Raw genomic sequence first — 14,134 nt, 5'->3', positions numbered from 1 at the left:
ACATCATTGATAACATCACTAATGATATCTTTGATGATATAGTGCATTTCGGGGGCACAATTTATGGTTAGCTCAGTTAACTACAATTGGGGAATGTCAGTGTTTTTTTGTATAAAATGTTACGTTTTAACAAAAATGTTCACCCATCTATAACATCACTTTAACTTTTATATATATAGTAGCACATGGTCTGTGCAGAAAGAAACATGGTCATCCATTCCTTCTTTTCCTCACATTACATCTTTGCCCCTGTGAAGGGATCTGTAAGGAACCACTCACATCCATGATGAGGGGCTCAAGTATAGATTGATATATAAACTCTTAACATCTGAGGGAAGCATTGTTGCTGGCAGGAATGGTCTCTCAGTATAGTTGAACACTTTCTCCACATGAAGAGCCATTAATGCCTCCTACATATAAGGAATTGAATCATCATTGACAAATTATATTATCCCATCATCTTTCCTCGTCTGGAGATTTTCTGATCAGTGTGCACGATTTGAGGCATCATTTTATTGAACCCGTTGCCTATCAATGTGATCTGTACCTGGCAATACACGTTATGCAAGGATAGCAGGATGTTTTCCAGGTTTTGGCAAAATCTCCATGACAGCCTCCAACCATGCTGCTGTGATGTTCCCATCTGTTTTCCACATAGTGTTTAGATTTCTGAGCAATAACTTCATAAGTCCTCCCTATATTTTGTAAAGAATTCTGGAGTTTATCTATCACCCTGAAGCCTTTCAAACCCTTCTACAGCTCCACTTTCAGTGTTGTTCAAGGTTCCACTGCATCTACCTCACCTGTGTCATGTGCCAATTGAAAGAACCTGATTGTGCCTGTTGATTTTTCTGAGACAAAAATATTTTGTCAATCCACTTCTAAACTTCCAAACTTTTGTTTCACCTTCCTCCAGCTTTAATGTCACTGGATGTGATTAAGTAAGATACATTCCCCTATCTAAGCCTTCTGACATGAATGCATATATGTTGTGCATGAGATTATCATGCCCATCCTGATATTTATGCTGAGGTCTGAGAAGTTTCTATGTAATTCCATGTTTCAGGGTGCATGAGATCAGAGTGGCTCTTCAATTCTATGATTGATCCTGATGTGAATACAAGTGAGCCAAGGTTTTCTGAAGGTTCCCATTGGGGACCAGGAACAACAATTACAGTAATTATGCTAATTCGTTAACTGAACCTAGAAGCCTTTATAGGGCATAGATTTGTATGCAGAACGTCTCTCTCTAACTTAATTCTTCATCCAGGATGATAAACCTATTTTTCTGTTCCATTATCCTTGGCATAATATGTCTACTACTCTTGAGAGCAGTCCTTTCCTCTATTCTACCTTCTATCCAGTATGTGTACAAGGTCAAAAGTTGCCAACCTTAGAGCTGGTCATATCCTGCTTGCTATATCTCTTTGCTTAATATGTTTATATTTGTTGTAGTTAGTATGGTCACCCCATTGCAATCTCTCTTGGATGTCATTTTTTCTACTAAGCATGACTCTCCTTTTGTCCTACCGTTCAGCTGGTATGCACTTTCACTTACTTAAATTCACTTTGGACCTTTCATAGAACCATTAGACTCAGTAAAATACTATATTTAGCAACAATGTCCCTGTGTTCATTAACAGTTTTTAACTTCAGGGATCGACTTGCATAAACTATTCTCCACTGCTGTTCAATATATTGCATGCACTATTAAAGGCATATAGGTTGTATTGTCATTTGAATAATCTAATTGACACTTTTACAGTGTAGGATAATAACTTCACCATGGCTGATGTAGGCTTCTTATCACTTATTATACTCCTCGATAAATCTATGACCCTTGACACAATCATTTGCAGGCTGTTCTTTGAATACAATATACATTCCTTTTGCTATCTTTTTTTTTTTTAAATAATTTTTTATTGTTTTGTTTTGCAAGGGAGGTAAAGCAAACATACATACATAATCGCATTCAGCTTTCAGTACAAATATAGATACAGATACAAACCATATCATCAGGGAAAATATATAAAAAAAAAATAATCCTCTTTTTCCTGTTTTTTCCCCCTTTTTCTCCTTCACCTTTCCTCCTTCTTTTCCCTTCCCTTTTACAATCAATCTTGCCTCATTCCATGCCACACAGCATTAAATCTCTGCATAGAATTTAAGGGCCAGATGCATCAAGCAATTTTGCGATCACAAACAGTGCGAATCACAAAAAATGAGCGTTTGCGATTGCAAAATAGCACCAAGCAATGCATCAACCAAAATCACAGAATGTCCAAAGTATTCGCTATATTTAGCGATTACCAAAATAGTGATTACCATATTTAGCAAATCCTTATTTGCGATTAGCAGTTGCGAAGTCACAAAGCAAAGCATGAAGTGTCGCAAATTGTGAAAAAATAGTGAATCACAATTTTGCATTCGCAAAATACCACCAAATCAAACTAGGTGGTAACCATGTGAAAACACTCAGAACAGGTTGGAAAAATCAGAAAAGTATTTAAACAGGCCTAGAAGGCCTCAGAATGTTTCACATTGGCAGCGCTCAACGTCATGGCGATGAGGATGAGGCTAACAGCAGCAACACAGAGGAGAAGGAGGAGACAGGAGCGCATTTTCAGAGTGCGCGTTGGGGCAGACAGATGAGGAAATCTATGAGAAGTATAGATTGAATGAAGAAATGATATATGATCTCATTGTAGATTTAGACCCACTACTGCAGCCTCAATCTTGCAGGACACATGCCATCCCCACCCATGTGCAGGTCCTGTGTTTGACATTGTGGCAAGATATCTCAAAAACACAAAGAGGGTGAGGGACTATCACTCTTGTTCCCCCTGGTTAGATCAGTTAAACAACAAAAGAGTGACAAGGGAAAAAGGAGCAAAAGAGCACGGGCAAAAACCAAAAAGATTTGTTAAAAGAACCCTCACTCACCAACCTCGTTGGTGACATGCTTCATCATCGGGTTCCCACCAGAGAGGCCGAGTGCCTCTCTGGTGTGCTGCAACGCCTGTATTACAGCGGAGCTGGTTTTTGAATGTGAAAGGGAGTGAAGTTAAAAGGTTTGTTAGGTTAACCAGAGCTCAACCAATTTGTAATAAGGTCGACATGTTTCTGCTTAATTTGCCCAGTTGGCTAAGCTTTCATCAGGACCACAAGGGTCTCCACGGCGGTATGCGCACACTAAGGCACACCCTAACCTGTGGAGATCAAATGGTAAAACTCACGGTTTTACCGAAAAGCCATCCTATTATTCCGGGGCTAAGAATGTCTGCAAAAGAAAAAAGACAGACATAACACATATAAAAACATAAAGAGACATAACTTTGTTGATTGCATTTATTCTTCTTTACGTGATTGAGTGAACAAATAATTTGATAATCCCGTGCTGTGGAGCGGGAGTGGGTGTCCAAATAGCAATTATAGCTAAAACGCCCAAACACGAGTGATTACTCGTCGCAAGAAAAGGACTTATAGAAATATCAAGGTGTTTCCATAAGACCCTATATACTAATTGTGCCTGCGTTCGATTACATTATGTGGTGTCAAGGCAACAGACAAAGTGCAATCGTAGTGGCTATTTAGCCGCTGTGTATGCCGAAGAAATAGCGGACTCGTGAGGTGGTAGGCATGCTAAAAACAAGCGTCTGAGGTGTTTGCCAGGCGCCGTTGCTCCAGAGCATGTCTAGCGTTTTAAAAATATTTGTAAAAACAGCTGCATGGATAAACGAGTTGATCTTCTTACTTATGTACTTGGTGCTACTAACATCATGGGTCCGAGAGGGGGGTAGTGAGCTATAGTATCTGCCAAAATGGAAGACAAACAATAAATTGTTTTGATCTGTTAAGAAAGTCAAGTTGAAAAGAACCTAGTGCTGTGTCAAGGAATGGTTCGCCAACTTACTTCCATGCTCGCACACTCCCGTGATCAACCTCGATCTGTCCTCCTCGGCCCGGATATTAGTGAGTGAATGGGGAACGCGGAAGTAAATACTCCGTGGTTCCCGTCACGTGATTGTATCGACGCACGTATGCGTGTGATGCAGTCCAAAGGGGCGTGTGTTCAGAAAGTTAGTATGCGCGTTCCGATTGGTTCTTCCTTCGTAATGGGGAATTTGAACTGGCTTGCTTTATTCAACAGGCTTATAATGCTCAAGATAACCATGATGTTGGTTTAAGAGATTTTTTATAAGAAAACACGCCGTTTAGAAGGGAACATGAAACGCAAGGCGCATATGCCAAATATTTTAACTGTCTATGGAGAGTCTCAATCAAAGACAAACTGTGTCACCCTGATGTTGGGGGTTGACAAGGGAAAATGGCAAGTCAAAAGCTGTAAAGGAAAAAAGGAAAAAGGCTACACGGAGGCTATTTAGGTATTTTCGCCAAACTGGCTAGGTTGGGTCAGCAAATCAGTGTTTTAATATGGAACCCCATGGGATATTGTCATTCAGACCCTTAAGATGAGTGGATAAACGATAAACCCAACGTTGTTCTTTTTCGAATAGTAACTGTTGGGTATTTGGTCCAGGCTTCAGTTTTTCAATGATTGACCACTTCATGTCATTTGTTGTATGGTTTAACAGCAAAAAATGTTCCGTCAGATTTGTACTCAGCTTGCGACACCGAATGGTGCTGCGATGTTCGCAGATGCGCTGTTTGATTTTTCTACTTGTCATGCCGACGTATTTCAGTCCGCATGGGCAAGTGATTAAGTAAACCACATCAGTGGAATTGCAATTAGTGTGCATTTTCTGCATCCACTGTTTACCTTGTTCGAGTATTAGATATTTCGAGGGGGATGTCAGATGGCAGACACTGCATGAGCCACAGGGGTAGTGGCCAACAATGGGGGGAAGGCCCCACGCACTGACGATGGACTGGTCTTGGTTCTTATCCTGGACTTTCAGACGGGTATGTACCAAGGAGTCCTTAAGGCTCCTTGCTCTTTTATAAGAAAACAAGGGTTTCTCCCAGTCATGTTTGTTGCTTGTCAGGATATTCCAATGTTTCTTGATGGACTTGCTTACTGCATTGGATGCTGCGTTGTAAGTTGTAACGCAAGTGAGAGGTATAGAGTCCTGATCGTCTTTCTCATGAACTTCCAAAAGTGCTTCCCTGTTTTGATTGCGTGCTCGTTTGTTACTCGTTGAAAGTATTTTATCAGGGTAGCCACGATCTTTCAATTTTCCAGTAAGTTCATTGGCTTGTTTTTTGTATGTGGAAACATCACTGCAATTACGACGGAGACGAAGATTTTGGCCAAAAGGGAGGTTTTCCCTCAGTGGACGTGAGTGGTAACTAGTGAAATGTAGCAGGTTGTTTTTTGCCGTCGGTTTATGGTGAGTTTTGGTTTGAAGAGTATCGCCTGTCCTGGTGATGACCACATCCAGGAAAATCATCTCATCTTTGTCATGAGTATGTGTGAACTTAAGGTGAGGATCGCATGCATTCACCCAGTTGAAAAAATCAAGGAGGGATTCCTCTGAACCCTGCCAAATGATCAAAACATCATCAATATATCTTTTCCAAAAGAATATATTGGACGAAAAAGGGTTTTGTGGAGCTAGGATGAATTTGCATTCGAAATCGAACACATACAACCCGGCTACCGAAGGCGCAAAAGTGCTGCCCATCGATGTGCCTGTTGACTGTAAGAACAGATCGCCCTTGTATTCAAAGAAATTTCTTTTTAATGCAAGGGCAGCACATGCGATCACAAATTCACGTGGAGTTGTGTAGTTCCAAGTGCTAGACTCTAGAGTGCTCCTGATTACATCAATGGTGTCGTCCTGGGGAATGCAGGTATAGAGACTTTCAATGTCCATGGTCACCAGGAAAACGACTCCATCAGGGAGTGTGATCTCCTGGAGAAGAGCCAATAAACTTTTCGTATCCTTGAGGTAGGTACTAGTTGACTGGATAAGCGGTTTCAAGAAAAAATCACAGTAACGTGACAGGGGTTCCAGCAGTGAACCAATCCCAGAAACTATGGGACGTCCAGGAGGGGGTATTCTGTTCTTGTGAGTTTTTGGAAGCGTATAGAAGTAAGGGATGGTGCCCTCACTGGTTGTGAGGAAAGTTGCTTCCTGTTTAGTGATAAAACCCTGGAGTTCTGCGTTCTCGACCAAATCATGAATGGTACTCCGGAGTTCTTGGGTGGGATCCGCAACTAGGGGAGTGTAACTGATAGTATCATCCAGGAGGCGTCTACATTCCCTGTCATAGGCAGTGGTGTCTTGAATTACTACTCCGCCACCTTTGTCTGCTGATTTTATCACAATGTTCGTGTTGGCTTGCAAGGAGTGTAAAGCTTGAAACTCACCGACCTTCATGTTCTTAAAACGCTTTGGTTCCATGAAAGCTTCAATATCATTGGAAACTGCCTGTTCAAACGCTGTGATCTCAGGTGGCAAAGTGAGCTCAGACGTGAGTCCCTTGTTCATTTTGCCACTGGATTCAAGCAAGCCTGGCTGAAGATGGCTGAAATGCCAGAAACCGGTCCTAGGAAGCTTGTTTCCGGTCCAGGGAAGACATGGCTTGGCAGTTCGGGCTGGACTGTTCCCATGAGGCACAGGGTCAGACTGATTTGCATATGGCTATGTCTGAACTGGGGTGGCAGAGTGGGCTAAAGAACGGTGATGGATTAAACCCAGATCAGTTGACTGGGGGTGAGTGCTTGCAATGTTCAACACTCCGTCCATCACTTCCTTTGGTTTTTGCTTTGTTCGCCATAAGTTGGCAGGGTATGCTCAGACGTGAGTCCCTTGCTCATTTTGCCACTGGATTCAAGCAAGTCTGGCTGAAGACGGCTGAAATGCCAGAAACCGGTCCTAGGAAGCTTGTTTCCGGTCCAGGGAAGACATGGCTTGGCAGTTCGGGCTGGACTGTTCCCATGAGGCACAGGGTCAGACTGATTTGCATATGGCTATGTCTGAACTGGGGTGGCAGAGTGGGCTAAAGAACGGTGATGGATTAAACCCAGATCAGTTGACTGGGGGTGAGTGCTTGCAATGTTCAACACTCCGTCCATCACTTCCTTTGGTTTTAGTTTAGGTATGGTAACAGTTGGTAGGTATTTTTGGTTACGTAAGGTTGTTTTGGTATGGTAGTTGAGATATGGCAGGACAGAATACAATGTTGGTTGGTACTTAAATGTTTATGTTTGGATATATTTTCCCTATATTTCATGCTTACATCAGGAGCAAAACGTAGTGTAGTGTTTTTAATTAAGCACCATTTTTGCTTTTAGAAAAGTAGCTTACATGCATGTAGATGTGTTTTAATCATAATGATTTTGATAATAATGATTTAGAAAGCATCCCTTTGCTGAACAGATCAATCTGCATTTGTAAAGCACAACACTGTCCCCCCTAGGGGTATCTGGGTGCTGTGTCTCCGTCAAAGAGCCAGGTCTTGAGTCTCTTCCTGAAGGCAGTTAGCGAGGGGGCTGTGCGGAGCTGGTAGGGGAGGTCGTTCCACGTCTTGGCAGTGATGTAGAAAAAGGAACGGCCACTGCTGCGACATCGACGGATGCGGGTGTGTGTGCGAGGGCAAATGGTTGAGGTAGGCAGGTCCTAGGTCGTGGAGGGCTTTGTATGCATGCGTGAGGATCTTGAACTGGCATCTCTTCTAAATGGGGAGCCAGTGGAGGTCTCTCAGGTGGGGGATGATATTGGATCGTTTGGGGAGGTCCAGGATGAGTCTGGCTTCCGCGTTCTGTAAGGTCTGCAGTCTTCTGAGGACCTGAGTGGAGATGCCGGCATAGAGGGCATTGCCATAGCTGAGGCGGCTCGTGATAAGGGCCTGGGTGATGGTCTTTCTGGTGATGATTGGGATCCATCTTAATATTCTGTGGAGCATGTGAAGTGTGTGGAAGCAGGAGAAGGTCATTGCATTGACTTGTCGCTTCATGGTCACATGGCTGTCAAGTATGATTCTGAGGTTGCGAGCAAGGTCAGTAGGTGTGGGTGTGGGTCTGATTCTGCAGGCCAACAGGCTTTGGTCCCATGCAGAGATGTTCTACCAGAAGATCAGTACTTCAGTTTTGTCAGAGATGTGTTGGAGGCAATTGTCTCTCATCAATTTGGCTACGTTGGTCATGGCATTGCAGAAGTTGCTTTTGGCGTTGGAGGTTTCCTCGGTGAGCGAGAGGATCAGTTGAGTGCCGTCTGCGGAGGAGATTATGTTGAGTCCTTGGGATCTGACGACGTCTGTGAGAGGGGTCATGTAGATGTTGAACAGGGTGGGGCTGAGAGATGATCCTTGTGGTACTCAGCATATGATGTCTTTTGGTGCGGAGATGAAGGGCGGCAGTGAGATGCTCTGTGTGCGTCCTGTAAGGTTAGGAGGTTATCCATCTGAGGGCGTCTTGCTGTATGCCTATGTTGTAGAGTCTGTTGATGAGGGTGTTGTGGGATACTGTGTTAAATGCTGCAGAGAGTACAAGGAGGATCAGGGCCACAGTTTCTCCATGGTCGGCAAGTGTTCTGATGTAGTCTGTGGCAGCGCCTGCATGGTCACAGCGCTGTGGTTGGCACGGAATCCCGATTAAGAAGCATCCAGTAGGTGATTCAGTTCTAGGAGTTCAGAGAGCTGCTGGTTGATGGCTTTCTCAAGTACTTTGGCCGGGTAGGGGAGCAGGGAGATTGGATGATAGTTTTTGAGATCGGTGGGGTTGGTGGAGGATTTCTTTAGGAGGGATATTACGTCTGTGTGTTTCCATTCATCCAGGAAGGTTGCTGTAGAGATGGAGATGTTAAGGATGCCAGTGAATGCCAGTGAGTTGTGTGCTGATAGGGTTTGCTATGAGGTTGAAGAGGTGGTAGGGGTCAATGGGCGCCCCAGAGGGGATGAATGACATGATGGCTGAGGTAGTCAGGGTGTTGAGCGGTGGCCATTTGGTAATGGTTTGACTGGTGTGCGCTGGTAGCTTGAGTTCGTTGGGGTTGAGGGTGGTGGGTTGGATGTTGAAGTTGATGTAGATGTTGGTGATCTTGCTGTGGAAGTAGTGTGAGAGTGTTTCTCAGAGTTCTTGTGAGGGGTAGTTGGAGTTCTCCATCCATGGCTGTTGGGTTGACAAATTCTTTGACTATTTTGAAGAGCTCCTTGGTGTAGATGGATGTGGATTCGATGCGGGTGGTGATGGCTACTTTCTTGGCTTCTCTGATGTGCCAATGATAGTTGCTGAGGGCTGCTTTGTGAGCTGCTCTGTCAACTGGGTTCTTGGTGGTGCAACAGCATTTCTTCAGTAGGTGGCAGTTGCACTTGGTGGTCCTGAGTTCTGGGATGTACCAGCTGGCATGTTTGGAGGTCTTGTTGGATTTCGTGGGCTTCACTGGGGCAACTCTGTCGGCGCTGTCTGTGGTCCAGGTGGTGAAGTTCTGGAGAGCTTGGTTGAGGTCTGTTGAGGCCTCGGGTTGGAAGGTGGGGAGGGCCTGTGACCACTGCGTTTTGGTAGCCTTGCTCCAGCTGCAGTGGGAGGAGATCTGATGCCTGGTGAAAGTAATGGGCGCTGGTGATGGTGAGGTGTGTGATGGTGTGGTCGGTCAAGGTGGGTTCTGTGGTGTGGCTGAATTTGATTCTGCCGCTTAAGGTAAAAATGGGGTTGAGTGTGTGTCCGACTTTGTGCGTGGGGTCGGTGATCAGTTGGGTGAGGCTGATGTTGCTCAGGTTCTGTAGGAAGGTGATAAAGTTGGCATTGTTAGGGTTGTCGATGTAGAAGTTGAGGTCGACCGAGTAGGATGTAGTGGTAAGAGTCGATTGCTAGGGGGACAATGAGGTTAGGGATGGAATAACGGAAAGTTGCTTGGGGCCCCAGTGGTCTGTAGGTGAGGGTGCCACTAAAAATGGTCTACACGTCAGTTTGTAATAGGAAGTTGAGGTGTTCCATGAGAGGTGTAGTGTCTTCATTGGTGATGGTGCATCTGATGGTTTCCTTGAAGATGATGGTGATGCGTCCGCCTTGTTTGTTGGTGCAGTCTTGGTATATCATCTTGAAGTCTTTGGGAGTGGCGATGTGGGGGTTCGAGGAGGGGTTGAGACACTTTTCGGTGATGAAGGCAACATCCCTGGAGAGGGTGGTGATGGTGTCCCAGATTTCCGTGGCGCGTTTGCAGAGTGAGCAGGTGTTGAGCAGGATACAGTGGAGCGGTTGCAGGGTGTTCTAGGTCTTGTGGGCAGGAGAGGTGCAAGATCTTTCATAGGTTGTGTCACAGGAGAAGTGGCAGTATCGGTAAGTGAAGGGCCCTTTGGTGGATCATGGGGAGGAGGAGATGCAGCTGTTTTGGCATCTGGGGTCAAGGTCCAGGAGTACCTTTATGGTGTATCGTTGGGTGGCGGGAAGGCCAGAGGTTCTGGCGCTGGTCGTTGTCCAGTCATCAGTGCGTTGGCAGTGTGTCTGTGCTGGTCTCCATTAGAGGTTCTTGTGGGTGGTCTTAGTGGTCCAGGGTGCCAGGCAGGGATCTGGAGTGGGCAGTGCAGGGACAGCAGGCAGGGTAGGGAGAGCAGCAGCGCGGGGACAGCATGCAGCACAAGGACAGCAGGCAGCGCAGGGACAGGTACAGCAGGCAGTGCAGGGACAGCAGCAGTGGAGGGACTGCAGGCAGCACACGGACCGCAGGCAGCACACGGACAGCAGGCAGCGCGGGGACAGGAACAGCAGGTGGTGCAGGGACAGCAGACAGCGCAAGGACAGGATGCAGTGCAGGGACATCGGGCTCTGCGGGGACAGCAAGTAGCGGGATAGCAGGTAGGACAGGGACAGGGATAGCAGCAGTGCAGGGACAGGAAAAACAGGAAGCACAAGGACAGCAAGAAGCACAGGGACATCAGCAGTGCAGGGACAGCAGGCAGCACAGGGACAGCAGGAAGCACAGGGACAGCAGCGGTGCAGGGACAGCAGGCATCACAGGGACAGCAGGCAACATAAGGACAGCAGCAGCACAGGGACAGCAGGTAGCACAGCGACAGTAGGCAGCTCAGGGACAGGAACAGCAGCAGCACAGGGAAAGGGATAGCAGGGAATGCAGGAACAGGCACAACAGAAGCACAGGGACAGGGGGCACAATACCTTGGCTGGGAGTCACGTGAAGAGGAGTGTCCCAGCCTAGTCTCCTTCAGGCACACAAAGCGGAAGCGGGTGCCCTCTAAGTAGGGGCCCACATCAGGAATGGCGGGAGAAACAAGAAAGTCCTACTCTCAGTAGCAGAGGGTGCTCTGGGAGTTGTGGTCTCACTGGAGAGGGTCAATTTTGTCCCAAGAAGCGGCGGCGGTGCCCTCTAAGTAGGGGCCCACAAGGGGAACAGCAGGAAGAACAAGGTTGTCCTGCTCCCAGTAGCAGTGGCTTCTGGGAGTTGTGGTCGCGTTAGGGAGGATCAATGTAGTCCCGTGAAGTGGGAGCGTGTGCCCTCTAAAAAGGGGCCCACAGCAGGAACAGCTGGAAAAACAAGGCAGTCCTACTCCCAGTACCGGAGGCTGCTGGGAGTTGTGGTCTCGCTGGGGTGTGTCAATGTAGTGCATTCGAGTTATTCTGTATCCTCAAAGAGAAGTGTTATGGTGAAGACATGCACAGAAAAATATTGCACAGTAGATACTTCTGTCAATGGACCTGTTATGTTGGTTTATCTTTGAGATAGCCTGCTACCTGAACATCTTTACTTTGTGAACAAAAAAGCTGTAAGTACAACATGTTACTATAACAGCAAACTAAAACAAAAGGATGTGCAAGAGTGGTTAGTGAGGGGTATTGTAATTTAATTTTATGTCAGCATTAGGCATCCAAAAAAGCAAGCAGTAAAGTCAAAAGTCAACAAATAAAATGTCACTGTTCAGCAAAGTAAATACAAACAACATTGACTGAGTAAAGCAACACATCATGTTGCATTTTAATAAAAGGGCTACTTGATGTAATAATTCTCTAAGTGCCTTAGTCTTGAAAGAGAGCCCATCAAAAAACAATGGCAAATCATGAAAAACACATGAAAAGCAATGCCGGATGAGGGCTGGCCATACGCCCACTCTAAACTTCTTTATGCTAATTTTTAATATATTTATGACAAGATAGTTTGTACCAAGACTAAAAAAGGAAGCAAACTTAGTCTGGATATCTTCTGGGGGAAACGTTATCACGCCAAAACCACAAACTGTCCTAAATATCACAAAAAAACTCTGGAGTGTGGCGTGAAAACCCCCAAGGGTCAAATAGCTCCAGCTGCTTATAGTATAAGCATGGCCACTGAAATTATGCAGCAGGAGAGGGCCAAATTATGCAGCAGAGTTGAGTTAATTATTCGGCAAGATATGCATATTATGCGGCACATTTTGTAATAGTATTACTTCATTATTTCGTCATTTTTAAACTTGGCAAAACTGTCTGGGCATTGGTTTCACCTCATCTGTACCAGCTTAATACCAACATATAGCAATAAGCATCTGAAAGGTGATCAGTCCAGCTTTGTCAAAGGGCTCCCACTGTGCAACAACACGTGTCGCTGCATTTGTAGTAACTTTTGAACCGTTTGAGCTAGAAATCTTTTTTTTTTAGCCTGATGATTATACGACTGCTAATGAATTATGTGGCAAATGCAGCAACTCTATAAATATGCTAAAATCGCCAAGGCTGCACAATCGCATATTTCCAATGGCCCTGAGTATAAGTACGGGAACCCTGGAGGTACTGTGAGTATACAGTTTCCTTGTATGTTACAGTTGCGCAGTAAAATAACGAGAATGTATTAATTTAGTTCCAATTTATCACGTATAGGTTGCTATGCCTGGTGTATTGCAAGGAAGGGGATAGCGCAGCACTGCATGGAGCAATGTGGCTCTTGCTGTTCTCTGCATGGGTTTAACACCCGACAAAAATACTCTAGAGACATTTCAAACGTGAGGAGGCGGTTGGGCTGCTTTTCCCATGCTGCATATCTGCTAGAAATGAGGGCTGCATATTTATCTTAAATATTCATGAGCGCCGCAAAAGAACATAGAAGGAAGTATTCTATAGAATAATGTATGTGATAAAATAATTCAGACACGGAAATACACTTTCAGAAGAACCAGTTGAAATAAAGTGAGGATAGTCACATTTGTGCCTACCTGTAGTATGTGTCCTTTGGGCGCATTATAAGTGTTTTGGATGTGCCCATTTCCACCATTTATTTTGTGTTTCGCTGTAACAAGAGAAAGAGGACATGCTCAGTTCACGTTTAATATATAAATCTTTTATTGCAAGAGTATTTGCTTGTCAAAAGAAATGCAATCTTGCATTCATAAACAACACATTGATCAAACAATCCCATTGAATTAAATGTTGCCTATTTATACATTAGAAGAGTTTTTGAAGACCTCGAATGCTCCAGAATGTGCTTCACAATACACAAATACCTTAGTAAACAGGTACGTGGTTCATAGAATTGGGTACACAATATTGGCTGTGGAAGTAATCTCATTTTTAGAAGCTTTTGTTAGATCTCTATTAGTTTTCTTTGGCATTACTACATATTCTTTTCTCCAGAAATTACACTTTTTAAGAAGAAACTCTCAAGATGTCTTTAGTGCCATAAAACATCAGTATATTCTCACAAAAATGTTTCCCAGGCATTATCAGGTAAACAACAGCACTTATGTTTTTCTACCATGACAAAATATTCCACCTGAAGTTGCTTAACATGGAAAAATGGAGATGGCTATGAGCAGGTGCCTGCATCTTAAAAGGTAGAATGCAAGTGTTGATCGGCATAAAAACATAGGGCCCAGTTACGAGCCGGAATTCCACTCCGTCCAATTACAAATGGCCGAGTGTTTTTGCACCTGGGGGCATATTTACTCGGTGCTAGCGCTGCTGCAGCGTCAGTTTTTTACGCTGAGGCGCCTCTCTTTTGGCGCCATATTTACAGTTATGCGAGAGGTCTTTAGCTTCCCTTTTGCCACTCCTGCGCCCAGTTTTTACCCATTGCCAGATTCGGATGTGGCAGATAGCGATAATAATATGCAAGGTAGGCGTTCCACCCTTAAAAAGCCATGCAGAACTGATGCTGCCGTATTTACAACGATTCGGGAAAATCACACTACTTTGGCAAAAGTCCCAATAGAGGCAAACATTTTCCGCTATGGCAAACCAGCCATA

The 14,134-nt window shown here is 44.8% G+C and overlaps 1 protein-coding gene across 1 annotated transcript in view; it reads right to left on the bottom strand.

Annotated features, from left to right (window-relative positions):
- ABI3BP (ABI family member 3 binding protein) overlaps window positions 1-14,134 on the bottom strand; it is a 1,978,933-nt gene that overhangs the window by 1,030,810 nt on the left and 933,989 nt on the right. The window contains exon 6 of the mRNA XM_085622401.1: window positions 13,105-13,178. Within this exon, the coding sequence (XP_085478527.1) occupies window positions 13,105-13,178 (74 nt within the window). The remainder of the gene's footprint in view (window positions 1-13,104; window positions 13,179-14,134) is intronic.

The sequence above is a fragment of the Triturus cristatus genome, chromosome 8, assembly GCF_964204655.1.
Source record: "Triturus cristatus chromosome 8, aTriCri1.1, whole genome shotgun sequence".
NCBI lineage: Eukaryota > Metazoa > Chordata > Amphibia > Caudata > Salamandridae > Triturus > Triturus cristatus.
Note: the sequence above shows the minus strand (reverse complement) of the source record. Positions and strands in the feature narration are given on the sequence as shown.